Source organism: Merops nubicus, unplaced genomic scaffold, assembly GCF_000691845.1.
Source record: "Merops nubicus isolate BGI_N331 unplaced genomic scaffold, ASM69184v1 scaffold155, whole genome shotgun sequence".
NCBI lineage: Eukaryota > Metazoa > Chordata > Aves > Coraciiformes > Meropidae > Merops > Merops nubicus.
Genome location: NW_008608716.1, coordinates 2679 through 29172, shown reverse-complemented (window position 1 = coordinate 29172; position 26494 = coordinate 2679). Strand labels below are relative to the sequence as shown.

At 38.9% G+C, this 26494-nt stretch overlaps 1 protein-coding gene across 1 annotated transcript; it reads right to left on the bottom strand.

Moving 5' to 3' along the window:
* Positions 1-464: 464 nt before the first annotated feature.
* LOC103772964 (cyclin-G-associated kinase-like) lies at positions 465-26180 on the bottom strand (the record flags this gene model as incomplete). Its single annotated transcript, XM_008940309.1, has 14 exons — positions 26068-26180; positions 24638-24687; positions 24394-24542; positions 20992-21114; positions 19062-19195; positions 17650-17844; positions 16498-16615; positions 13915-13994; positions 13366-13559; positions 11934-12092; positions 10662-11141; positions 5154-5324; positions 948-1082; positions 465-584 (listed from the first exon to the last, which is right to left on the bottom strand). Coding segments are annotated over exons 1-14 (2221 nt in total), but the record flags the coding sequence as incomplete, so codon positions are not given.
* Positions 26181-26494: the final 314 nt, after the last annotated feature.

Sequence of the window (26494 nt, the reverse complement as noted above, 5' to 3'; positions counted from 1 at the left end):
TGAGTAGTGGAGCTAGAAAGGCCTACTGAATTAAAAAAGAAGTATTGATTTTAAAGCAAAACTACTGTCACTTTGGATCTAACATTTAGTCCAGCTTTCATTTTATATGAATCACAGCACCGGATCAATCAATGATAAATACGAAATTTCATGCCTAGCTACTGATCAGCAAGCTCTGATCTCTCCTACCTTCTCAACTAGGCTCTGAAGCATTATTTATACTGCTTCTAATTCACAGCTGTGGTTACCTTCTGAAATGCTATTCTGGATCTTTCACACATTCCCTGTAAAGATTCAGTCTTTCCTTTTTATTTGTTTGCTCCCAGCCACTGCCTCAATCTGGTTGTTAACAACTAAAAGGAAGTGCTTTCCTTTCTAAAAGCTATCAGTTATATTTTTTTGGTACAAGAAGGAAATAAAACTGTAGAGGCATTAAGTATTGTCTGTTAAAAGTAAAATCTTACCTGGAAGACCAGATCCAAGATTGGCAAGATCAGCAAAAGGATCAAAGTTCTGAGACTTAGCCTGGCTGAAAGACAGACCTGGAGACACACTGGACTGGCTGCCCGTGGTAAAAGCTTGACCTGTGTAATAAGTAAACATGTTATGTACTTGGTCTATTTGGAAATTGAGAGAACTAATAGAAGTATTATTTCCACAACACTTTGTGTAAACCTCCCCATCATTCTGCTCCATGACATCTTTTAACATGACAAGAATCACCGTTAGTATAAAAAGCAGAAATTACTGGGTTCCTCTGTCTTGAACTTGTGTAGTTTTCCATGAGTCCCTTACTAATGGGGCATTTAAGCACAAGAGCATGGAGTCCTTCAAGCAACAAAGTAATAAGGCATGAAGACACATTCAGCAGTTTTCAGGTGATTAAACTGACCAAGTCTGTAGTACTCCTTGTTCTCTCTAGTGGAAGGATTTAATTTTTTTATTACCTTCAAAAAGAGGCTTCAACTGTGGTGATGCTACATTACTGGTTACTGAGGAATCTGCCCAAGAATCCCATCCACCTAAGAGGTCTGGCTGGCTTGTAGAAGACAGTATTTTAGCTGGCTCTGGTGTCAAATTCCCTACAGAAGAAAAAAAGAAATCTTTTGATTATTCTTTTAAGAGAACCACCACAATAATGGGTATTTTGTCTATACCACAGAACAGTGGTATATACACTGTCAGCTACAATGGGCAACTACATGGCTTTCATAAATTTCTCCCTAACAATCACACAGTCTTAAGCAGGACTCAGGAGGGTTTTACCATCAGAATTCTTTCACTTGTACTTGAAACATCCCATGCACTTCAGAGAAGATACTTTTGTGCAGAGGCAACTCTACTGACGTAACAGTTCAGGTCTCCTGGGAAAATGGACTAGCTAAGGGATGGCTTTAGGACTCGCTGCTGATCCAGACAACGCAGCAGGTAACCAGGAAGCAGCAGTGCTTTGTGACATGGCTTTCCATATCACCATCAGCCTGGGTACCACACAGGAAGAGCCAGGTCACTTCCAACTGCAGGTTTGCCTTCCCCAGGCCTCATATGACTAAGAGAGCTCCTGACAAACTAACAGCCCTCTTAAGGTCAATACTGGAGTGAACGCATATAATTAGAGACGAGGACACAGGAAGAATGATCTCTTCTGGGAAAAGGCTGAGAAGCTCCATGGGTAAAAGGTGCTTTTCTACATGCAAAGCAAAACCACCACGCCAGGTGAAAACAGACAATGAAACCACTGCATTCAAAATGATGCAAGGGTGCTTCCACGAACTTCTGATGGAGGTAACATCCAACAAGGGTTCTAACTGTCCACCTCGATGCTTTTAAATGCTGCCCCCCTTTCTCACTGACACACAGCATGAGGTGAGCCACCTTCAGAATGAGAGCAATTCAGAATGCAAAACCAATATGTTTAGTGGTGTTCTAAGATATTTACCTAGACCTTGGAAATTTAATCCTGCCATCCTTACAAGCATACATTTTGATGCTTTGGAGTCTTTGACTACCGCATCATGGCTTTTCACTTCTCAACTTCTTAACTTTATTTGTCTGAATATTGATAGTAAATCACAGATGCTATTTTATCTTATTTGAGGAAATAATTTGAAGCAAATACCCCCTTCACCACCTCAGTCCGCTAATTCTATTTATACTTAAATCTTGCAGTTGCAAAGAAAGCACATCACTCTGCAAAAAAATGTCTGCCAAGAGTCTGTACCACAGCAGAGTCATCTTTGCAGCATGCAAAGGAAAACACCAGAATAAGATGCATGAAGTGGCTGCCAAAGTCTTCTGAAGGCATGAGAAAATGTTCAGTCCTTTTCTCCAGACTTAAGCCTCATCTTCCTGCCTCTCAAACCATGGGAGAAACAGTATGTACTAGCCTCAGAAATCAGGACCCCTGCTGTCCATTACACAGTGGTGTCAATGGCTATAAACTAAGTGTCCAAAAGTGTCTGTTCATCAGTTTAGAAATTTGCTGTAGCATATGGCACTCCCAAACATTAAGTGGGTCTTGACCTAACATCAGTATTAATTGTAAAGATAAAAATAATTTTGGCTTACGATCTCTGCTATTACAAGGCTTTTCACAAGGGCATGAATTACCACTTAAAGAAATATGATAGAACCCAAGCTGAGAGAAATGATAAACTACAGCTGAATGCATCTGAAAGATGAGAACACACTACAGGACTCAGGTGTTTTATAACTGCTGATTTAAGAGAAGACGAGCTCATGACCTCCCCCAGCCTGAAAAAAAACAGGGAGTAGCCTACTGCTATGTACAGCAGTAAATTCACTATGATCAGTAAAAGCTCACACATCCACTACACTTTCATCAGAAAAACCTGAAACAATAGAGTACGTTGTACAATTTACTGAACAGATATGACGTTCCTCCTAGAACTGTTTACATGTTGCTATATAAATAAAAGATACTGTTTATATAATGCTATATTCTTTCTAGTTGTACAACTTGGATGTTACTATAGATTTTATTGTCACGAAACAGCGTAGGCAAAATGATACTCTGAGTTCTGTACATTTTGAAGAGGTATGACAAAACCATGTGCCATAGGTGCTATCTTTGTAACCTCGCAGAATGGAGCTGATTAGGGTAAAGGAGCAGAGTATCTGAAGAAAGGGTGAAACATGAAGCACAGCTAAATATGCCAAAAGTGGAAGCAATCGAGATCACGGGCAGGCAGATCCATGGCTGCTTGTCCTTGAAGTTCTTTATTGCACACATTTGTAAATCCTTAGCTGTACAGCAGCGAACCACAGGAGGTCAAGAGCATAGTTCTGTGCTAACACTGCTCAAAGCAAATGTAAGAATAAGTTGGTGGTAATCAGATCACAGATCAGATTCTCAGCTTCCCAAAATAAGAGACTTGTGTTCTATTACATCCTCCACACAACTTCACATTAGGTTTTCTTTATGTAACTTGTCATCTCTACAGGAAATCCTTTAATCACAGAGGACAACAGGATTTCCTCTGAACCAAGAGGCTGGTTTAGTGTGAGGAAAGTTTTTTTTTTTAACCTTGTCTAAAGCCTTACACTGAAAACAGTCATCACAGGAACTGACTTCTACTCAGAAGGCTACACCAGCCACTCAGGTTTCTTCTGATCACCTTCCAGTCTTTTGCTTTGGTCACTTTCTAGATCTCCTGCTATCTTTTGATCAGATCAGTTTATTCTCACAGAGAGAAATATATTCCCCATTCAACTTGCTTTAGAGACAACCTGCTTCTTGCATATCCAAGAATTGTTCTCAGAAATGCTCACTGTACAGATACCTACTAAGGAAAAACTGATATTCCACATTGTTTTTGCAAGTGTGATCTTAAGAGGATGTTAATCAGTTGTGAAATGAACAGTCATCCCATCTACTAGCTTCTTTGCCAAATTACTTCAGCTTTTCACAGAAAACTCAGTTACCTAGTTACACATTGCCATTTAGCAGCAACTGCTCAACATTTTCATATTACAGGAAAAATGCTTTAACAGACCAGATGCTTTTTAAGAACTACCTTTCCTACAAATTGAAATGACATTTTAAAACTCCCATGATTTTAAATTTCAATCCACACTGAAAAACACCAGCTTAATATCCTCATTCTTGAATCTGTGTTCACAGAAACAGACTTTCTCCTGGTATCTATAGAGGTTTAGTAATTTACTATCAAAGAAATCTTATCACTAAAATTTAATTCTGGACACTTAGACACAACAGACTCACCATATCTCATTACTGCAGCTGATTTTGAATGAACACTGACATTACTACCAATTTATTTTTGTGAGTTTAAAATTATTTCTCACTTTCATGATCTCATGTTTGCACTTTCTCCAGCTCACTTAGCACAGTTCTTCCAAATATGTCTTTTGAGAACATGCTTTCATTTCACCTTCCTTCTCCAGTTACTAGTTATCATGTCCTTTCACTCACATTTACTCATTCATAGTAAAAGCATTACAGCCAAATGTAGTAACAGTTGGAAATAAGATGCTTAGGATGGAGATAGGGGAAGACCAAACACATCACAAAGTTTTTTTTTTTTTATAAGATGAATAGAGTTTTAACATAAATGTATGAGTAAAAGAATACAAGAATTTTTCACTAAGAATACATCAGAGAAATCAAATGAAACAAATAAGATTAAAGTATTACATAATGTACTCTAAGTATATTACCAGAATGCATTCAGGTCAAGCAGGTCCAAGCTAGCCTCAGCTTGCATTTTAAGAACTGGCTATACTATAACGTGACTTGCTAATTTCTTTTCCAAGTCTTGCAGACAATCTTTAAAACCTGAATACAATCAAAACAGCATTCTGCCATCTAGGAAGTAAGTCTGCAGATGTTTGTGTACCCTAAGTTCTGAGAGATCTTAGAGAAAACTCCAGCTCCTAACAGAGGGTTAACAATGCTAGAAATCCTCTTGCATCATATATACTAATATGCCATTGTACAGGAAACCTTTGCTACTGGCTGCATCTATATCTGTGTTCCCAGAACACAAGCTAATTAAAACAGCAGTCACAAATGGATCTATCAAGACACTAATCTACCTTGACTAAGCTGAAAGACAAATGCACAGAGCAGCAGAAACTGTGGAGAAACAGCACACCAAAAGCATACTTACCTAAATTTAACAAATCTGAGCTGGAAGAAGGTGGAAGTGAACTGTGTGTGGAAGGAACTGTACTAGCTGTAGATGTTGAACTTGGATTAAGAAAGTCCCCAAAGAGGTCTGGACCCGACAGGGCTTGATTTTCTGAACTTGATGACATGGTGAATGGGTCAAAAGGATCGGCTGAAAAAGAAGTACAAAGCAAAATTATTTTATGAAAATTTTAGGTTTAAAAAAAAAAGTTGAAAAGCCTTCCTCTTCTGGGGACACAGATTCAAGTTCACATTGGTAACTGCAGCAGCATTCTGATAATTTTTTGTGCCGAAGAGTCACTATCTGTCCCTTCCTCCAGACATCTGTACTTTCACTTTGGTAGGAGCAGTATTTCAGCCATACACAGTATTAACAGCTACATCTTCAAACAAATCCTCAGCAAGGCTGCACACACTTAATGACATTCCTTATTTCATCTACATAAAATGCAACTTAAATTTGAGTGATCATCTGAAAACAAATAAAAGGATTACCTTTGGAAAATACTCTATAATGCCAAAAGTCCAAAGAATTCAAGCAAAACAGGTTACTAAGCTACTAAAAAGCATATCGAGTAAAACATTCATACTACCATTTTGACTTGAAGGCATTGGTGATGCTGGGGCAGAAAGCACGTCAACTCAAGAATGCAAGCCAAGAGAAGCAAGGCTTTCAACAGGTCTCTCCTGATCACAACGAAGAAAAAACTAATTGGAAGAGTATTTATAGTCAGCATGGGGTAGCACGTGACAGCCGGCTGGAATCACGCCTGGAGATCCTCCCGGTTCTGCTGCCCTCTAGGGTCAAAATTCTCAAGAGCCCAAGGACTTCTGCCAGGTTCACTCAGAAGCTGAAGAGAAGGAATAAACCTGCCATAGTGCTCTAGCATATCCTGAGGTAATGACCACATTGCAGAGGACTCAGGAATGCTTCAAAAAACAAACCCTAGACTGTCCTCAAACTGCCTTTCTACAGCATTGCACATACACAAAACCTCAAGTACAAGTTTAATGTGCAGCTGAAATACAGCAGTGGCCAAATACTCTCACTTCTGCCATTACATTTCTCTTCGTCATTTTGAAGGTAGAACATGACACATACATTACTACTGCCCAGGTGCTTTATGGAATAGATATAAAACAGGCATAGTTAAATTAAGGTAAAGTAATAAAGCTTCTCTTTTACAGACTTCTGCCTATGTAAAGGTAAATTGATTTCTCCATTGACTGCAGTAACAAAGTTCCTGAACTGCTTCAAAAGAAAGATACTTCAAATCACCTAAATGCATTTAAAAAACCACTTAAAGCTTTTACTCCAAATTATCTTTGTGCGAATAAGCTAAGCAGTTTCCCAGAGTATTTGGCTAATGTTCCCAAAAATCTTACTGTTAACTTCAGGGAGAGAACTGCTATTCCCAAAAGGCTGGTCATGTGACATAGAGCTCACTATCCATTGCTCAGAGGAACAGAACCTCTGAACTAAACCACCTGGTTTTACCAAACAGGTGGCAGTGTGTAACATTCTCTTTCAGGATACAGACCTGCCAACAACACCAGTAAAAACAGCAAGAAAACTCCTTCTAGCAGTACCATTACATTGGTTTTAACAGTAATCTACAAGATTTTCACTGGCCCAGCAGTCTTCTGTGATTAGCACTCAACAATTCCACACAGCCATCTGACCTATGAAATAAGCAATTAATACTCTCAGCTATAGTCAAGCCTCACGCTTACATGCTTGTCCTCCACAAATGTCAGTTAGGTCACATACTGGTGTAGAATGTGTGATGAACAACTACTCGTTTACGCACTAAGCCCCAAAAATTGGGCAAGATGCAAGATAAACTGCTCATGTGTTGTTAAAACCCTGGCAAACTGTGTGATTAATGCTGAACAGGCAGACAGGAGGGACTGAAACTTCTTGATAAGATGGGCGTCTTTCAAGGTTGACAGGAACTATTTGGTTACAACAGCTTATTCTTGCAAAAACAATGGATGCTTTGCATGCTCTCAGAACAAAGGAAAAGAGTTCAACCCTGAGGAAGACTCGGAGCCTTTATCCTGAAGACCCCGGCCCACAGCCACCAGGAAGCAATGTGCGTGCACGAGTGGGTGGACACTTATGATAATGAGTTTCGGAAATAATTATAATGTTCCCACCTATTCTTGCAAAACCTAATGCCTTGAGGACTTCTCTGGGAAGAACTGCCTCCCTTGCCCGATCACTGCAGGAGCAGACAAGGACCATCAGCAGACCAGGTAAGTGGGCTTGAGGGGGACCTGTAAGTCGTGAGGAGATGTCCTACACAAGGTGAAAGAGCGAAAGCTCTCCCCTGGGTGGTAGGGCCCTAGGTAGTAGGGGCAGTAAGGGCTTGAGTCCCTGGGATCCCCAGAATCCCCAGAATTTGGGGGGGGGAGGGAGGGGAAGCAACTGTCGTTATCCTTGTCCTCACAGTAACTTGGATCCTTTCATATAATTATGATAGACAACCTTAAGATAAATGGCAAGTGCCTGGTACCATGTGTAGTATAAACTGAGTGCAGCATTGGTCAACCTAAGCATCAACAAGGGTTATAACTGTAATTAACATTTAATGTATGGCAGCGAGTGCACGTGTGAATAACAGCGACTGATAGTAGCTCAGCTGCAAAGTGAGTGTGGAGTTCTGATCCGCCGCTCCGCTTCCCCGCGAGGGGCACGGCCGGAGACGCACAAAGCGAACAAAATACAAGAGAGAGGTAGCAACTGACTCAGGGGAAGCCTCCCCCTTCTCTGTGTACCCAGTGCAGATGCTGCAAACCACTACAATGGCCCGGTGTTCAAAGGGGCAATCCCAGGAAGTAAATCAGAGCGGCATCTTTATTGCCAGAGCGTGGAAATTCAACTCTACTAACCCTAACCCAAACTTTGAACACGTTTTGTGTCAATACATGCAATGGGGACTAAATAGAGTAAGGAGGTTGTAAAAGCAAGCCCTTTAGGGTGTATTTTAACATACTGGAAGGAGATGGGATTTTTAGTTGTCGTCCTAGAACTAAAAGGGATGGAATGACAGCACAGGCACCTCTGAGGGAGGCAGCAGGACCCAGTGGCGAGCCAGTCCTGACTAAAGTGCTGTTTTCTTCCTTTGACCTGGAAACCTGGAAAAGTGTGGCTCACAACTACTGGAATGATCCTGTGGGAGTGTCCAGGCATTTCAAGTTTCTAGTTAAACAGCACAACCCTAATTGGAATGATATACTGTTGTTAACAGACTGACAGAAACAGAAACAATTAGCTTTGAAAACTACTCAGGACATAGCTGAGGATCAAATTAGAGGAAAGGGGGAGGATGTAAAAGATCATTTTCCCCTTCAAGATCCACACTGGGATCCAAATCGATCAGTCCCCACAAGGGCACTGGTTGCCTACAGAAATTGGGTAATAAAAGGAATAGAAAGCACAATTCCGAAAACCATCAATTGGTCAGCGATATATGCTATCCGGCAGCGACCGAAGGAAACCCCTACCCAATTCCTTGACAAATTACGAGATACTATGGGAAACCACACTCCCCTGGACCTGGGGTCATAAGTGGGAATTCAACAGTTAGTGTCTTTGTTTATAGGGTAATCAGCAAGTGATATTCAAAGGAAGATGCAAAAGTTGAAATCGACAGAGAGTAGGACAAGAGGAAAGATAGGAGGATACTGATAGCTGCACTACCAGAAGGCAGAGAACTGAGACAAGGTGGACAAGGAAGGCCCCTGGGCAGAAACCAGTGTGCCTGCTGTAAACGACAAGGACATTGGCAGAACCGAGTGCCCAGAGACAAAAAGGAAGAAGCAGGGTACAAGCTCATGTCAAAGAAGATTGACAGGGACCTGGGGAATCTACCCTAGCGGATCCACTGGTTATATTAGAGCCAGAGAAATTACAACAAGAGTTAGAATTCTTGGTGGACACGGGAGCAACTTTTTTTGGTTTTGAATCAAGCTTTGACACCTGTGGACAATGATTTTGTAACAGTAAAGGAAGCTACTGGCCAGAGCAAAAGGTCATACTTCCTGAAACATCTTAACTTTGAACTGGGAAAACAATTGGAAGTACATAAATTCTTATGCATGCCAAATTCACGGAAACCCTTATTGGGACGAGATTTCCTAGAAAAATTTGAAGCAGAAATATAGTTTAGGAAACGAAAAATAGAGTTGTAATGTAAGGAACAAACAATTAATAGAAATCCTAAGTTTAGCCTTCATAGACACCCCAGTTAAAGCCAGAATACCTGAGGAGACACAAAATCAAGTATATCCAGGAGCATGAGTTTCAGAAGTGCCAGGAAAGGCCAGAACTACACTGCTGATAGTGGTAAAGGTAAAACCAGGAACAAGACCAGCTAGGATTAAACAGTATCCCCTGAGAATGGAAGACAGAGGGAATTTGACCAGTTATTGAAAATTTCATTGAGAATGGGCTATTGACAGAATGTGAGTCAGAGTACAACACTTCCATTCTGCCAATTAAAAAGCCAGACAAAGTTATAGGATAGTCCAAGATCTCAGAGCTATCAACAAAATAACTGGGGACTTAATATCCTGTAGTGGCAAATCTGTATACTTTACTGACCAAATTAAACTCCAAATTGGCTTGGTTTACTGTACTGGATCTAAAGGATGCTTTCTTCTGCCTACCTTTGAGCCCAGAAAGCCAGCCTTTGTTTGCCTTTGCGTGGCAAAACCCACAATCAGGATGGAAGACACAGCTTACATGGACAGTGCTACCCCAGGGGTTCAAAAACAGCCCAGCTCTCTTTGGGAATCAATTGGCCAAAGATCTGGAGCAGGACTGGTAATATAATATATATTGGTAATATAACAATTCTAATGTTCCCACCTATTCTTGTGAAACCTAATGAATATGCATGATTTTACCCTATATAATCCTCACTGTCTGTTCCCTTGGTGTGCAAGTTTGGAGGAGAGACTCCCCTTGCACCCAGCAGCACAACCCATAATAAGCATGACTGCCTTAGAACACTCCCAGAGCTACAAAGTTTGTTTCTGCACATCACCTAACCAGCACAGCTCTGTTACACAGCTAAAGCTATCACTTAATGTATAGTGAAAGACAGCAGTTATTACAATTCTATGCCCCAACTAGAGGAGTTATTTACATGTGGATTTAGAACATGATCTTGCATATAGCATTTGTTTGTGAAAGGTATGGGTTTTTAAAAAATATTGAATCTCTTTTAAATTAAAAATTTGACACTTCTCTGTTAACATGGTTTAAAGCTAATAGCAAATGGGCAATGTAACAAAAATACCTGGACATACAGCAGTTTCTCCCCATGCAGTAAAAATGCCTATTCTATGCAGATTCTTACTAGAGAGCAACATGTCTTAGCTGTACTGATCAACCATGGTAGACATTTTTCTAAGCACTTGCAAGCAGCAGTTTTCATCTGTTGGCCTGCCAAAGAGTAATGATGTTAAATTTCCATACCTGAGGACCTGGCTGCTGCTGAAGAGGTACCCGGAGCAGCAGCTCGACACTGACCACTGAAAAAGAAATCTGTTCCTTGGCCGAGAAGATCTCCAGTGGGCTGTTCTGAAGTCTGTGGTGCATTATCCACAAATAGATTGTTCAACAAGTCCGCATTGCTTGATAAGGAGTTCACTTCTGAGATGGGTTGTTTCTGCTCAGGTGAAATATTGGAGTCTAGTCCCAGTAAGTCTACATTCTCTTCAGGTAGAGATGTTTGCAATGGTGCAGATGGAGTTTCAAAACTGGCTTCAAAAAGCAATTCTCCTTCTGGAGTAATAGTGTCTTTTTCATCAACAGTTACTACACTTGCGCTTTCTTCACCTGGAAATGTAGGGAATTCCTCATCTGAAGGATCACTCTCCTCCCTGTCATCAGATAGTTGAACACGATCATTTTTAGATGAACTGTCCTCTACTCCACTTTCCGGACTTTTTCCTTCTTGAATAAAAAGAAGTAACAGTTTTAGATTACCAGGATTCTTCTGACAGCTAGGATAAAGCAGATTATATGCTGAGATCATATGAAATCAACCCTTAATTAATCAAAGCTCACAGAAGAATTGATAAAAAGAGAACTGTTGTATACCACCTCCTTGTACAGGGCAGGCACAGGGGCAGCTCACTACCATACTTGCCACTCTGCAAGGGCAGGTATTACAAATCTTTCCAAAATAGGACTTACTTGGACTTTTACCTCAGGACATGGTACCACTTATGGCTTAGAAGATCACTCAGTAACTGCTGCTTCAATGACAGCATTCAATAACAGCATAAGTAGTTACTGACATTTTTTTCTAACAAGGTAGAAACCAGAAAAAGGACTTAATATGCACTATAAAGTTTAATTTTCTCAGTCCATACATGCTGATCTGGACCTCACTGGCTACTCTACTTTGTTTGCTCTGTTCATCAGCCAGCCTAACTGGGGCTCTGGGAATGCAAAAGCTTCCTTGCAGACCTTTAAGGTTACGATTTTTGCAGAAAAATTAAAAATTAGTTCAGCATTTAAATTATACACAATACCCATTACTTGGTGTTTATCCAAATGAAACAGAATGGCCACCTGTTAAATCTACAGAGCTCACTCTTTAAATAGCTTTTTCTGGTGATCTAGTGATTTTTATTGCATAAAGCTTAAGTGCTCAGTAGAAGACAACAAACGCAGAACATACAACATACAGTTGTATGTATAAACATACAGCAAATAGTTCCTTCAAAGGATAACCTGTACCTTTCCAGTCCAGAGAGTGAAAGAAGTTATTTGCATCAGTACTACTGCTGTGTGGGGATTCTGTATCAGTAGGTGCACTTTCTGAAGACTGCTCCAGCTGGGATGCTTCTGCTTCGTATTGTGCAGTTGAACCTGGTTGTCTAGGCAGTTCTGGTTTCCCTATAAAATAAATTGGGCCAGAATCCTTAGAGAGAAACTTCTAAAAAGTCAGTCCTGATATAGTAGCTTGTATCTGACTTGCAGACTGACTCCTATAGCAAGACAAGTGTCTCAAAATATCTATTACTCTGCAAAGCCAAATTCCCACCACCAATCCTCATTGGAAATCAACATTATTAACTTTGTGTCCAGTGCAAAAGCTGGTAAGAACCTATTTGCAACTATAACATTAAATTAAGTCAGACTCATAGCAAAGCATTCAAGTATTCAGTTTACATTTGTAGGAAAAATATAATTAACACCTCACTTGTACCAACAATCCTCTAAAACATGCAAGAGCTATGAATAACTTCTGCAATACAGAATAGCACATCAGAAAAGAGCAAATGCAGCAGTAGTAAAAACCCAGAGTATAGAGCCAGAGAAGAACATGGAGTTGTTAAACAGTTCAAAGGAGTTAAGCAATACACTATGCTGCAATTAATTATTCCTTACGTTTCTTAAAACAGAAAACTACTAAAATCATAATACAAACCAAACCTATCCTGCTTAAAAAAAAAAAAAAAAGACAGCAGCAACTACCTTATGTGAAAAGAAATGTAATTATGATATAACATATTAAGAGCAGAGTGTAAGATCTTGGTTGGTGTAGTAAAACCACCACAATAATTTCCATTATGCTAGTTGTTCTGAAAGCACAAAGAAGGCTTAAGAGCCTTAGTGAACATCTCAAAGCTCATTATTGATACCAGGAGAAGAAAGATACTGAACAGTATTAACTGGAATTAATGCAGGCATCTACAGATGAAGCAAAGAATATGTAGTATTAAAAATATTAAGTGTTTACTGGAATACATTAGGAAAAGTTAAGAAATTGAGTTACAACATTATCTATACAGAAGCAGGAACTCGAATAAAACATGTTTAGTTAAGACTGTCTGTGATGCTCAGATATTTTAAATTAAATGATAATGGTGCCAATTTAGCCAAATACAAGACATTTTGCATATAAACCCCAGCTGTCACAATTCCGTTTGCCATATGGTTTTAAAGCAAGCAAGTGTAATGACCGTGGAGGTAAGACAAGGATAATTATATCCATTACTGAAGGATAATTTACTTTACACAACACAAAACTTTCGGTAATAGTTACAAAAACACCTCTTTTAAATTTCTTTCATGTAAAGGAATGACACAAATGGAACAAAAGCCTCACACACTAAGTACGTTAGAAACTTTATCATGTTCTCTAGTTTTTCAAGAAATGCATTACCAAATTTTGATAAAATCTCTTGTTGTTCCTCTCGGGTAGAGAAAAGGATCTTGGGATTCAGACCCTTTATATTCATGTTATCCCACGGTGGCTGTTCACAGCTAGGTCTGTCTCTGGGTTCCACCTCTACTTCCAGATTTACTTGAAATAAATCAGGATATTTTTCTTGTATGTCACAGGCATCCAGATCATACCTGCAAAGATGCATACAAGTAGAGTCTTGATGCTGATGGCAGATTAGACTAAATTCACTGCAGTCTAAGACAAAACTTTAAAACAACTAGTATAAGGCTTAAAACATGCTGTACTTGCTTACTTTTTCCATATATTTTAAACAGATGGTATTTTGGTACAGAAGGGCTTTTTTTGTATCATTAACAAAACCTTCACTTTTCTTCAGGTGACAAAACCAAGTTAGGTTACTTTGATTGCAATAAGATTATTTCCTACACTGACTTTATTTCCTCCCCCCACCATATGCTGGTTTCGCAGGTTAAACAGCTTCAGAGAAAACTTCTTCCAGTCTCCTACAACAGAACGTCAACATACTTGGCAAACTTCACCGTGGTGGCATTTCGGGGCACAAAACCTGTGTGGAACTGAATCTGAAACATCTTCATGGAAGCCATCTGTTGAAAACAAGAAATACAGGGAAACTGCATAAATCATATAATTGTTTCAGTTGGAAGATACCTTTAAGATCATCAAGCCCAACTGTTAACCCAGCACTGACAGGTCACCACTAAACCATGTCCCTAAACACCACATCTACATGTCTTTTAAATACATCCAGGGCAGGTGACTCCAACTCCTTGGGCAACCTGTTCCAGTGCTTTACAGCCATTTGAGTAAAGAAATTTTTCTCAACGTCTAATCTAAGCCTCCTCTGGTGCAACTTGAGGTTGAATAGTATGCACAGTGGTTTGCCCTTAACATAATATAAAGATTTTCAGTATTAAAATGTTTTGAAGTGTTTGTTTTGCTACCTTTTCAATTTAATGCATGCTTTACCTTGAGATAGTTAAATGTAGTTTAAGACAGAACTTAGATCTATTACTACCAGAAACAACCCAAAAGATCTTGAACCAGATAGGTCTCATCACTAACCTCAAACTATCAAAGTCTCTTGAATATTTCCAGATCCTGTTCTAGAGGCTGAAACTGTAAGGCTTATTTTTCTGAATAGCATACACTCAGACACAGTCCTTGTGCAACAGAGTAATCAAAAAATATATGTCATATATAAAGAAGCCCATTCAGAACAGTTTAAAATGTAGCATATTTACAAGCACACTTCCTAAGTGTACTTATTGCTCTTATGCAGAGAGTTCTTTTCCTGTGCAGCTTTAAGTCAGTCATTCATACCAGTCAGAATTGCAGAGCTTTTCCAAACTGCATCATTTTAATCATTTCACTTCCCTACTTCTTTCTCCTGCTGACAGAAAAACTACTTTCCATACAAGATCAGCATGCAAGAGTCCAGAATATGCTACTACAGAAGATTCATGTAGCTCCTAGTCTTGCACAAATCAAAATTACAGCAAACTGAGAAATCCACAATGCATTTCTTCCCTGGCTTTCATTACAACACACACGGAAGAATCTTTTCAGTCCTTACAGAAGACGACATACAGAAACAGTGCAGTAAATGATATAAAGTTGCATTACAAAACCTTTACTTACAAATGAGCATTTACTGAACATTGTAACCAGAGGCAAAGTAAAGCACTGGCAGCAGATTGAGGGAGGTGATCTTTCCCCTCTATCTAGCACTTGGTAAGGCAGCACCTGATGTCCTGTGTCCAGTGCTGGGCTCCTCAGTACAAGAGGAACATGGACACACTCAAGAGTTTCTCTGATCCATCCATCCCTCCCCTGAACTAAATGGGAAAACCTGAACACCTTGTTAAATCTGTTTTCTTATTTCCTTGCTATGCAAGACATTTCCTAGAAGATAAACAAAATCCTCCCTCAAATTAACTGTGAGCAAGTTCAGACATTCGTCATGTCCAGGTCTAGGCACTTAACAGCAATATGGAAATGGTTGATGTAAGAGTTCTACAGAGAGCTTCAGGGGGCAATTTACAGTATATAAAACTAAGGACATATTTAATATTGTACCACCAAAGCTCCAATCTTGGATCACCACAAACACAGTGGTAAATCATGTGGTATAGCAGATTCATAAGAAAATTCTAACCTTTTCCAGTTAGTGAATAAATGCCAGGGAAACCACTGTAAAACCAAGATTGCACAAGGTGTAGAACCTAACCTTGGCTGAATTTTCCCCAGCTTCATGCCTTCTTCACTGATGACCTTGAAACATACAGTAGGTATTTTTGCACATTAGAGAATCATTTCACTGAGCTTCCAGTTTCGAGTTGTTCTGGAACATTTGGCCCATAGCTCTCTGGGAACACTAAGAAAGTCCTGAACCTCTGCAACGTGACAAGATTTGACACTCACCTTCCTCCATAAAGAAAAAAGTAATGGGGAAAACCATTCACTTCAGTAATGACAGATACATATAAAATATGCTTGTTTGTCCAAGTGTATGGAAACTGCCTAAAGAACCCCTGGATTTTCACAACACTCCATGTTATTCTGAACTTTGCACTATTACTTCCTATTTTTTACATGGATCTCCAGGTTTAATTTGGGTTACTCATCTGAAATAAAACCCCACATGCTGCTTCTTTCGAAATTTGAGAACAGGCTTCATTATAAAGTTTTTTGTGATCTTGCATCTATATAATAGAATTTTAAAAAAACCTTTCTGTTGGGTGGTATTTTTCCCTTGGTTGCAGTTTGTGGGTACAGATTTTAGAAGTTCTAGCTTTTTGTGCAACTTAACTTTGAGTCAGTGCCTCAAAACTAGCTAGAGGTTTTCTGCAAATATAACTATCACTACTGTCCAGAAATGCTTACTAAAGCATCTACATGCAGAGCACTAAGAATGGACATACTTACTAGGCTTGAAAAGGCTGAATTCTCAAGTACATGAAAACCTCACACATTTCTTTGAAGAAAGAACAACAAATAAAGCCTTGTACTTAAGATCACAAATATAAGTATGAAAATTGCAGGAACAGAAGGGAAATAGTTCATGTAGGCTGTTGAGTTTATCATTACCTTGGCTTGTAGTCGGCCTCCTAGTGTTGACCTGGCATGATAGATCACAATAAGAACATCTCCCTGGACTGTTATACCTAGTGGAATGACTGCTTTCCCATCTTCGATTTTAAACTCCCTGAAGAAAAAAACCCAACAGTTTAATATTTTTCTTTTTTTTTTTTTTTTTTTTAAAGTGCATTACCTTATGCTTAGTTAGGTTTCTCCCTGCCCTTCAGTATCAACCTATAAAAGTCTTTTTCAAGTTCTTATTATGGAGAAGAAATTAACTCTAAATGATAAAACATAAAAGCTGCTCAAAAACCTCAAGATTAACAGTTGACTACAGCAGTCACATCCAGACCTATAATCCTCAAATGAACTATGGCAGAAATAGGTCTTCAAGGAGCAGATGAGAAATGCAAGAGACAGGATATTATGAAGACAGCTGCTTCAAAAAAGAAGTGCAGAGAGAAACTGCAGCTGCACTGCTGCAGTATGTTAGGACCCCCACTGAGGGACAGCAATAAGGAAAGAGGGGGAAACACTATTATAACACCCTACAGCTGTTTCTGTTGCTGCTCTTCATTACATTCCTTAAGGGGCTTGGATTTATAGGAAACCAAGGACTTGGGTAGTCTCTCATTGTTCCCCTGCCCGTGACTATCTACATGCAATACTACTAGAGCCATTTGCGATTCCTCTGCTGTACTGCAACAGCAGACACCAGAGCTGTACAGGGGCTAGTAAGTACTCCCCCTAGATCTCATGTGCCTGGGGAACCCTTACTGTTTCCATGACTCAGACGTGATGTTCAGTCCAGTCCACATACACCAGGAAATCAAGTCTTCCTAGTTCACATCACATGGAGTGACAGGAAAGAGGGTCTTGCACACCCCCGACTCCCAGTGCCCCCTGTGCCACCCCACCATCATCCCCACTTTCCACAGGAATAGATCCAAGCTGCTAGTATAACCGTGTTATCTCTTCACCATGATTTACGTTTCAAGATCAGCTAAACAGACAGAGGACCTGTTCCACACGTTAAATAAGCTTTCTGGTCAACTGGCATATGCAAAATCACGCTTTCTCCTCACAGTAAGGACTTCATATTTAAGTTAGTCTAGAAAAATATAACATGCTGTTTCAGAGCAAATCATAACTTGTACTTACTTCATTTTGTCATATTCCTGGGAGGTAGTGGTTACCCTCTCATCTCCCACATAAACCTCACAAAAAGGCCTGCAGCCATTTCGCTGCTTACTGAAAAGAGGAACTGGAGTCATGATGATCGATCTCACAAGGATAGGCTTGCTGTGAGGAATAATGGGTTCTTCAGCCATCATGTCACACATGTATTCAATATACCTGCCAAAATCAAAAGGTACTCTTTTAGCCAGAGAACCACATTCTAAAAGCAGGTGATCACACAGGTGTGTTACTTGCGTTCACATCCAGCCACTGAGCAGTGACAAGCAATTAACAGTAAAACACTGGGAAGACTTAACACTCCCAGCAAACAGATTCTCAAATCTGATATAATTTCACAAAAGGAAAATTAAATAGAGATAGGGAGAAATACTTATGACCTTAGCCAGTCTCTCAACTTAAGGAGAGCAACACTTTCCATACAAAAGCCTGATAGCTACATCACAACAGAAAAACTAGATTGTCCAGAAAATTGAATACAGCACTGTATACGAACTCATCTGCACTTTCCAGACATTGTCTTATGTCTCTTGCTTTACACATATTCACTTGTAAAGCAAACTAGCTACTGTTTCCGAAGTCCTTAAAACACCAGACTCTGAAAATTCTTTATTTTCTATCTTACACATAAAGGACCAAAGCTGAACAGCAGTTCTGAAGCTAGCAAGTAAAAGCTTCCTAAGGGCTTTATATTTATCCTATTAATGTTATTCTGTAGAGGACCCATTAAATAAACTCAAATTAAATCTATCATTTATGCTTAACTAATTCTTATTTCTCACCTTCCTACATCTAACCCTTTTTATAGGAAACACCCTTCCTAGTCGTGTCAACAGTTACTGAGACTTTATGGTTATAATATCTATAAAATTAAATCAAATAACCAGTTCAAAGCATTTGTCAAAGTATATGAAAGTCAGCTCTGCATGCACTCCATTAAAAAGCAGAAGGCTCTCTTACCTAAACAGAGAAGACTGCCAGAAATTATTGGTCTTTCCACAGAACTTTTACTGACACAGTAAAACCTATTATAATAAACTAGTAAACACTGAATAAGTCTTACACATGTGGAAGAGGATTTTATACTTAAGAGAGCATTCAGAAGCCCTTCATACCCTTGACTTAATTCCTAACATTTCTTCAGTACAGGTCATACTTGATTCTCTTTTGATAAGAACATGAGTAACTCCAGAACTCACAAAATTCAGAACTACCTCCCCTACTCATGATACATCTGTTTTTCCAAGTATTTTGCTGGTCAAACGTGACACTACTGAAATAATTTATCTTCCTAAAAAGCATCCTAAAAAAAAGTAGCATATTCACAACTGCATAACTACTTTCCTCAGCAGTACCCTTCAGACTGATCCTGTTACCTTTTATGAGAAGGCCAAATGCCAGGAGGACATCGTTTCATACTGAACATGTAAACTGCAGCCTCAGCAGTAGTGAAGAGGCGACAGAAACACAGAAAAGAACAAACCACAACAGCAGATGCTGCCCTTCCATCCTACAAAAGAGAAATGACTTGGTTATTAAACCTAGTTGAAAAAGCAATACAGAAGTTACTGAAGAACATGCTATGTCTTCTTTTAATGTTGTGATGTCCAAGGTCCAGTGCAACCATTAGATCTGAAGTTTGCATCTGGATGTGAATTGCTTTGATTTCCACACAACACAAAAGACACTACATATCTGCTTGCTCAGACATGAATAACTGCTTTAGCCTAACGCTGCCTGAAATTTTCAACTGACTTTTATTACCTTACTATCACTAATACACACTTCTAAGTTGGTTCCCTGAAATTTAAGTGCAATGCTATTTTTGGCTGGTAACCATAGACTTCTACTACAAGAAAAGTCCTAAGATTCAGAAGCCATACTAAACTCTTCAGTCTTCTGACTAAAACTACCCGAGATTAACAGCTTGCCATAAAACTAAGAAGGAAGTTAAAACATTGATTCTCTTTCTGCAGGGACCACAGCTACACACATCCTGGATTCACTCCTGTGTTATAAAAGACAGAAGATTCAGAAGAGGTAATGCTTGACAGAACAGGATCTCTCAGGGTTTTTTGCTAGCAATATGGAACAGGGTTTTTTACAGTCATTTGGTATATGAGTGTGAAAATGGAGAAAAAGGAAATATTCTTCCTCGAGTTATTTTAACAGGCTTTTCTTTCAAAGGCAGGTTTCTATCCTAACCATTACTTAGATCAATTAACAGGTCTGCCAGCACCATCAGAGCCAGACCTTTGAAGGGCAGTTCAGCAAATCAATATTACTCCCATTTACCTTCTTCTCAACTGTTTGTTCTGGACCACTCAAATTACAATACAAAAATTTAACAATACACTGCATTATTTCAAACTGCTACAGAAAAAAAATTAAGAGACCAGGAAGCTCTACCTGGTTCTGAATCCCAGCCACCTAGTTGCAGTTTCAACTTTACAACAAGCATTTCTCACACTTTGTTACCCAAGAAAGTGTATTAGACTAAACCATTATACCTCTACCAGACAAGGCATTAATTTCCAAACTAAGTTTCCTAGCTTCTAAAGCTACAAAAACTTCCATCTAGGTGAGTCCAAGACACATATTGCAGCTATCACTTATTTCTAGTAGTTCTGATGGATGTTTTTCATATTGTAACTGGCACGCAACCAAATATATATAAAACATTCCTTCACACCTAAGGAAAAGGAATTAGGTACCTTAAAGGAAACACTTAAGGAGAAAAATATTACAAAAACTGGTGCTAATTCATCACATCTGCTTCTTAGCTATTTGACTAGCAATCATATGATACTGAGACAGTAAGTATCACAGTAATACATAATTAGATTCCTTACCTCACATGAACATTGAAAATGTAATTTTTTTTCAGGGGCTAGCATTAACTGATTTTTTTCCTTGGAAAACTCTGTTCAAATAAGTACACTCTGCCAGATTAATAAATCTTTTTTAGGCTACTATGCCTCATCAAAAAACAGGTTTTGAATGCCTTCCAGCAGCATCATAAGAACTTTAACAACTGTCATGTTTATCTTCTGTAATGCGCAGGAAATTACATTTTAAATGCAAATTAAATTTTAAATGGAGAGCAGTGGAAAATGAGGTGTGCATCCCACTGTCACTCAGAAAACATGAACAAAAAATAGAACAAACACTAAAACAGTAGAGCTTCTCCCAAGTGTCACAGTGAAGAAAGCCAGTATATTCACAAAGTAGGTGAATATTAGCATCCTTATTCACAACTTAAAGCTGGATTGAGGAAAGAACTTCAGACTTAACCAAATTTCTTACAAGGCAATGCACAATGCAAACGTTTTTCTGGTCTTGTTTCAGCCATAAATGCATATTCTTGCATATGCTGTAAAGATTCTGAAGATTTGGGGCTCGTCTAGCTGGCCAGCCGCATTCAGAAACCTGCAATAAAAGAGACAGGTGAAGCGAGAAATGAGCTTAAACGGTCACATACATTTGCATTCTATAAACTGTATATATTATAGGCAATTTTACACTTCAGTGCCACCTTCAGGTAGAACTTAAGGAAGATGCTCAGTAAAAGCAATCTCATGCAGCGTAAACACCACTTTATAGGACGAAGTGTAATAAAACTCCAGTCTTCTCTACAGTTCACTGCACTAGAAGTACCAGCAACTCCAACTACTGTCTGAAATGTTCTCAGAGCAAGGAATAAAGCTTTCATCTGCATTTGTGCACATATTCTTACAAAAACACAGAAAGACCTGGTTCGATTTTATGTTTATTCTTTATTCAAAGGGCCTCCCCCGTTAAGTAACATTCCTTTTGACTTAATGCCACAAAACACTACCAAGTTACCAGCTTCACTACTGAGAGTCTTACACTCTTAAAATCAGCTGTCCAGTAAGAATGCAGTATATGAAACCTGATCCCTGAGCACTTGCAACACCTGAACAGTAGATACTCTGCCAAGAGAAAAGACAACTTGCAAAGCAAGTTTTTCCTGTTTTTTACCCAGGACCACAATTGCCCAGTGTGGAACACCAAGTTTCGCTATCAGTAACATGTTTTCCAACCCAGATAAAAGAGCTCAAGGGTTATTCTGAGATGAATTACCTAATCTGACAGAGTATATCCAAAAATTCTCCATGAGATGGTTTTTGTGGAAAGCTCAGAAAAAAAGGCTGACAGAAACTGTCTGATGTATAAAGTCTCCTACAGCTTTGCACTGTATTCTAGTATTTTAATTTAAAACAGGTCAGTTTCAGAAAGTGTTGCTATGTGAGAGATTTAAATTGAGTGTTCTTTTGTTAGTGAAAGCTTCTGCAAAGTCGCCATTGAATAAACAAAAGCAAAGGCAAGTATAGCATCGCAAAATGGTTTGGGTTGGAAGGAACCTTAAAAGATCACCGAGTTCCAACACCCCCTGCCATGGACAGGGCCAGCTCCTACTGCACCAGGTTGTACAAAGCCCCATCCAACCTGGTCTTGAACACATACAGTGGTGGAACACCCACAACTTCCCTGGGCAACCTGTTCCAGAGTCTCACCACACTCAAATAATACCATAGCAGTGGAAGAATCATGTTGCAGCATTACAGCTACAAACCTGAAAACAGTCTAGAAAAGCAAGTGTATTCAAAACAGCAAACAGAAGAGAGTTTTCTTCCAATTTACCATTTACTTTGTGCTCAAACACTAGTTTTGGTACAAGATGTATACCACACATCACCTTCTTTCCCTTCGGCTATGTTTTAAGCTGTTCTGATTGTTAGCAGAATGATTGAGCCTGCACAGCCTGTTCCAAGCAGGACTCAAAACTAGCAGAGAACACTTCAAAACTACCATTAACTTTAATTAAGGTTAAAGAAATTTGCAAAAGATCCATACAGATCGCGTGCAGCCAGAAAGCAAGGATATATGATTTCATAAACAGCTACTAAGCAAAGTGTTAAAATTAAGAATTTCAGGAGCTGTTTTCCCCTGACCAAGTTTAAGGCTTGGCACAATAATCTTTGGCAGGCATTAAAAAAAAACTAAGCTTCCTTAGCATCTCATGTGGGCGCTCTCACCCGGCACTGAATAATGAATTTAAGTCTGTCAGTGTTACTCATTATGCATCTGGGTTTCAAAGGACAGAAAAAAAAAAAACAAACCAATATATTTCAAGATTTTGTCTTCCAAGTAAAATTTTTTGTTCTTACACAGATGACAATGTTTCCTAGAAAATTCCTAAATATTCCCAGTCAATAAAGGAGGCAGGATTCTATATTGTTTTGACAAGTTATGGTCTATTTCTTCCCAGCAAAACAAAGACCACGGGATAAAATTAGTATCAAAAAGATAAATGTAGACCAGAAGAGTTCCAAAACACTGGTAGATTTTAGCTGGGCTTATGTTACCATTCACAACAGCAACACATATAGGAATGTCACTGGATAGGCACCTCAGACTTCCACAACCCAAAATAATCCCCAGGGAATTTATCATTCCATAAACTCAGACTGATAGCTTTGTAGGATGAGGAATAAATGAGTCTTATGTCAGCCTCAGCAGACTTTCCAGCAATCTAGCACTAAAAAGCATTGCTGAAGAACTTTCTCTGAGGTACCTGCTCCAAATAATCATGCAGGAGGCTTCTTGCATGATTAAGCTTTGCCTTCCATGTCAAACAGCCTCTGCCTGAACCTCATACTGAACCAGATGCAGAGTTGTAGGTAAAGACAGTTGCAGATAACGAAGTTGATTGCTTCCTCAAGGAGGCAGTATTTTTTTTTTTTATAAGTGTGACAATATTTCATGTTGTTTACAGGTTCTCAGTGAAAAGGAAGAAAGTGACAAGCACTGAACAGAATATATTGAACACACCTCAGCCTGACAGTGTAACTGAATTTGGATAAATGAAGTAATACTGAGAATGGCTCCACAGGATAAGGCCCAAAAGGGGTTTCCTGCAGCAAGTAGTGCTTCCAGACTCTCTGGGCAGTCAGTAATGTCAGGAAAGGGCATGATCACTACAGACTCCTTAGTTGAGGTCTAATATAGCCACTGCCAGTCAACTCAACACCCTAACAGTCTCCATTTTTAAGCTACTTACAGGACAGCTGAACCATATTTAGAAGCAGACACTGTGGTCTAGTATCTCAACACCTAACAAGCTGTCCTCACTATCTTGTTATTAGGCATATGTCTTCATCTTAGTATCAGAGAAATAGCCAGAAAGGCTCGCAGAGGCTCAGGTAAGCTCTACCCATGTTTAAGACAGTAGCAACAAACAGTCAGCTAGGTCTGAGCAATACAGGAGCCAAAGCATACACAGTGGGACAAAGAGAAAGTCCAGTAAACAGGTTGTGCAAATCAGTCACCAACGAAGTACTGCCTCTGATAAAGGAAAATTTCTGAATTTTTAAAAGATTTTTAGTTATGCTTAGTATTGTCCATATAAATCTGAAACATGTAAGGTGCCTGTACAGGTTCTCAAACATATCACTTCACTAGTCTAGGAAACAGACTTCAGTCAGTAAGATTAAAGATCAGTCTTTTATCAGTTAAGTTTGGATTGAAAACAAAGACATGCAGAATGAAAGTAACCCTTTAACCTTATGTTTATACTTTTGTATCTTTTGATTATATTTCATATTTCACAATAAAAAGCTAAAGGTAGAATTAAGACATGGCACTGAAGGACCTTTTACAGAAATAAAGGAAAACTATACACACTCTATTATGGAATCTCGAAGGCCTGTATGTTCTTGGGGAGAGATTGTACACAGCATAGTGGCCAGGATGCTTGGAGTCCAGACATAACCGTACATCTTCTATGTTATTTTTGATAGCAGATTCTACACCTTCAGCTGGAAAGGACATCACTGAAGACAGAACAACAAACACCAGGTGAAGTATTCTTTTTTTCATGTATTAGAAAAATCAGAAATTATTCTTAACACAGACACAGTGATCATACCAGCAATTCTGGAAGTGATGTATGATATATCCAAGTCTCCTTTTGCATAACTGAAATAGAACACATTGAAGTTAGTACTGGGAAACAGAACCATTCAACCCGTAAGTCTAAAACCCAGGTCCCTCAGGCTACACCCACCATGAATAATATTTGATATCTTCCATGTGAGACTTTCTACCTCACACTTCAAGATTTTCAGAGCAGACGTTGTATTTGAACAGTTACTCATTTACATCAGTTGCAATAAAATCTCTAGGGCTTCTGTACAGATGCCTTCAATGTTTAACTCATTAACTCTGCTCTTACTGACAAATATTCATTGTAGGTATCAGTTTGAAAGCCTAATGAGGATGTATTAAAATCTTTAATGGAGGACATCATAATGCTTAAAACAAAGACCATTTGTTTAAACATTACATTTTTAATTATGTAATTCTGGTATGTTACTACTTTGCCCAGATGGCCACACTGCCAGATTTCTGGATTTGATATGAACAGAAGGTATCCGAATCTCTTTCCTCATTTAAAAGTATTCCTCAAAGAAATTCACTTCCAAAACCCCCATAGCGAGCAAGGCATTAATTGTTACTCATCTCCAACTCATGCAGCTGTGCACAGTTTTAAAGAGCAGCCTTTCAAAAAAGAACTCCCCGTGTTTTTTGTTTTGTTTTGCTTATTTATAAGGTCCATTCACCTCTACATAACCACGCACATTATGTCAACAGTTTACATTTTTAAGACCACTATTATTTTTTTTGTTTCTAGGGTATCTGCTTCATAGAAGAAGCAAAAAGCTTGAGAAAAACTGAAGAGCACCAGTGCAGTGCATGCCAGCACCCTTGAGTATAATCACATCAGTTTACACTCTTGGTTAGCTAAGTAAGAACAAACCTCAGCTAAACAATTTGGTTTAGCCATTCTGAACTTAAATAAATCAGTGGCATATCTCCAGATTATAATCAAAATCTGAAACATGTTTAAGGAATGCAAATGCACTATCAAAGAAATACTTTATAGCACTACAAAGATTCAAGGCACTGCCTGAAAAAGCAGACCTAGGACACTGGACTCAAATTCGGAAATATCATGAGGAAACTTATGCTTTTTTATTCCTTACTGCTTGCTGCTAAACATGAAGGAGGCTGGGGGCTGTGATTAAAAGATTGTTGAATTTACAAGGACTAGGAGGAAGATTTTAGATAAGGCAAGAACCATTTTGAAAGCAAGGGTATTAAGCACTTTTTATGTGGAGTGGCATAATAAACATCCTAAAAATTATAATGACTTGAGGTCTCAAGAGAGACTGAAATCACCACAAAGAAGTTTCAGAGTCTTACTAGAGAAAGCATTAAAAAACTCAGCCTTAGAATATCTTGCATAAGGAGGTAGACAAAATGGACACGTAAACACTATTTCAAAACTCTTCCCACCTTCGGAAGGAGGTGACTTCATCATGTAGCTCAAGTGGTAACACTGCTGCAAACAAAGGCTGAAATTTACAGTGGGAGCTAACTGGTTTCTTAATAAAATTAGTCATGGGCATAGTCCTTTATATGATTGAGAAGTGTCAAATGCTATTTGTTGCTTATATCCACCAGCTTCAAGCAAGAAAACACACAGATCATTCTAACAGTATCAACCTCTTTGGACATCAAGATGAAGGATGCTTCACTTTACCACCTAATACAACAGCCTGAGAACAAAGAACCATTTCTCTTTGATGCTATAACACTGAAGTTAACAGCAACCTAAAAGAGAGGCACAGATCTATTAAAAGCAAAAAAATGACAGTCCTCGCACATTCCTTTGGGAACACCTTCATATATTGACTTCTTACTAGCAATATCACCCAATTCA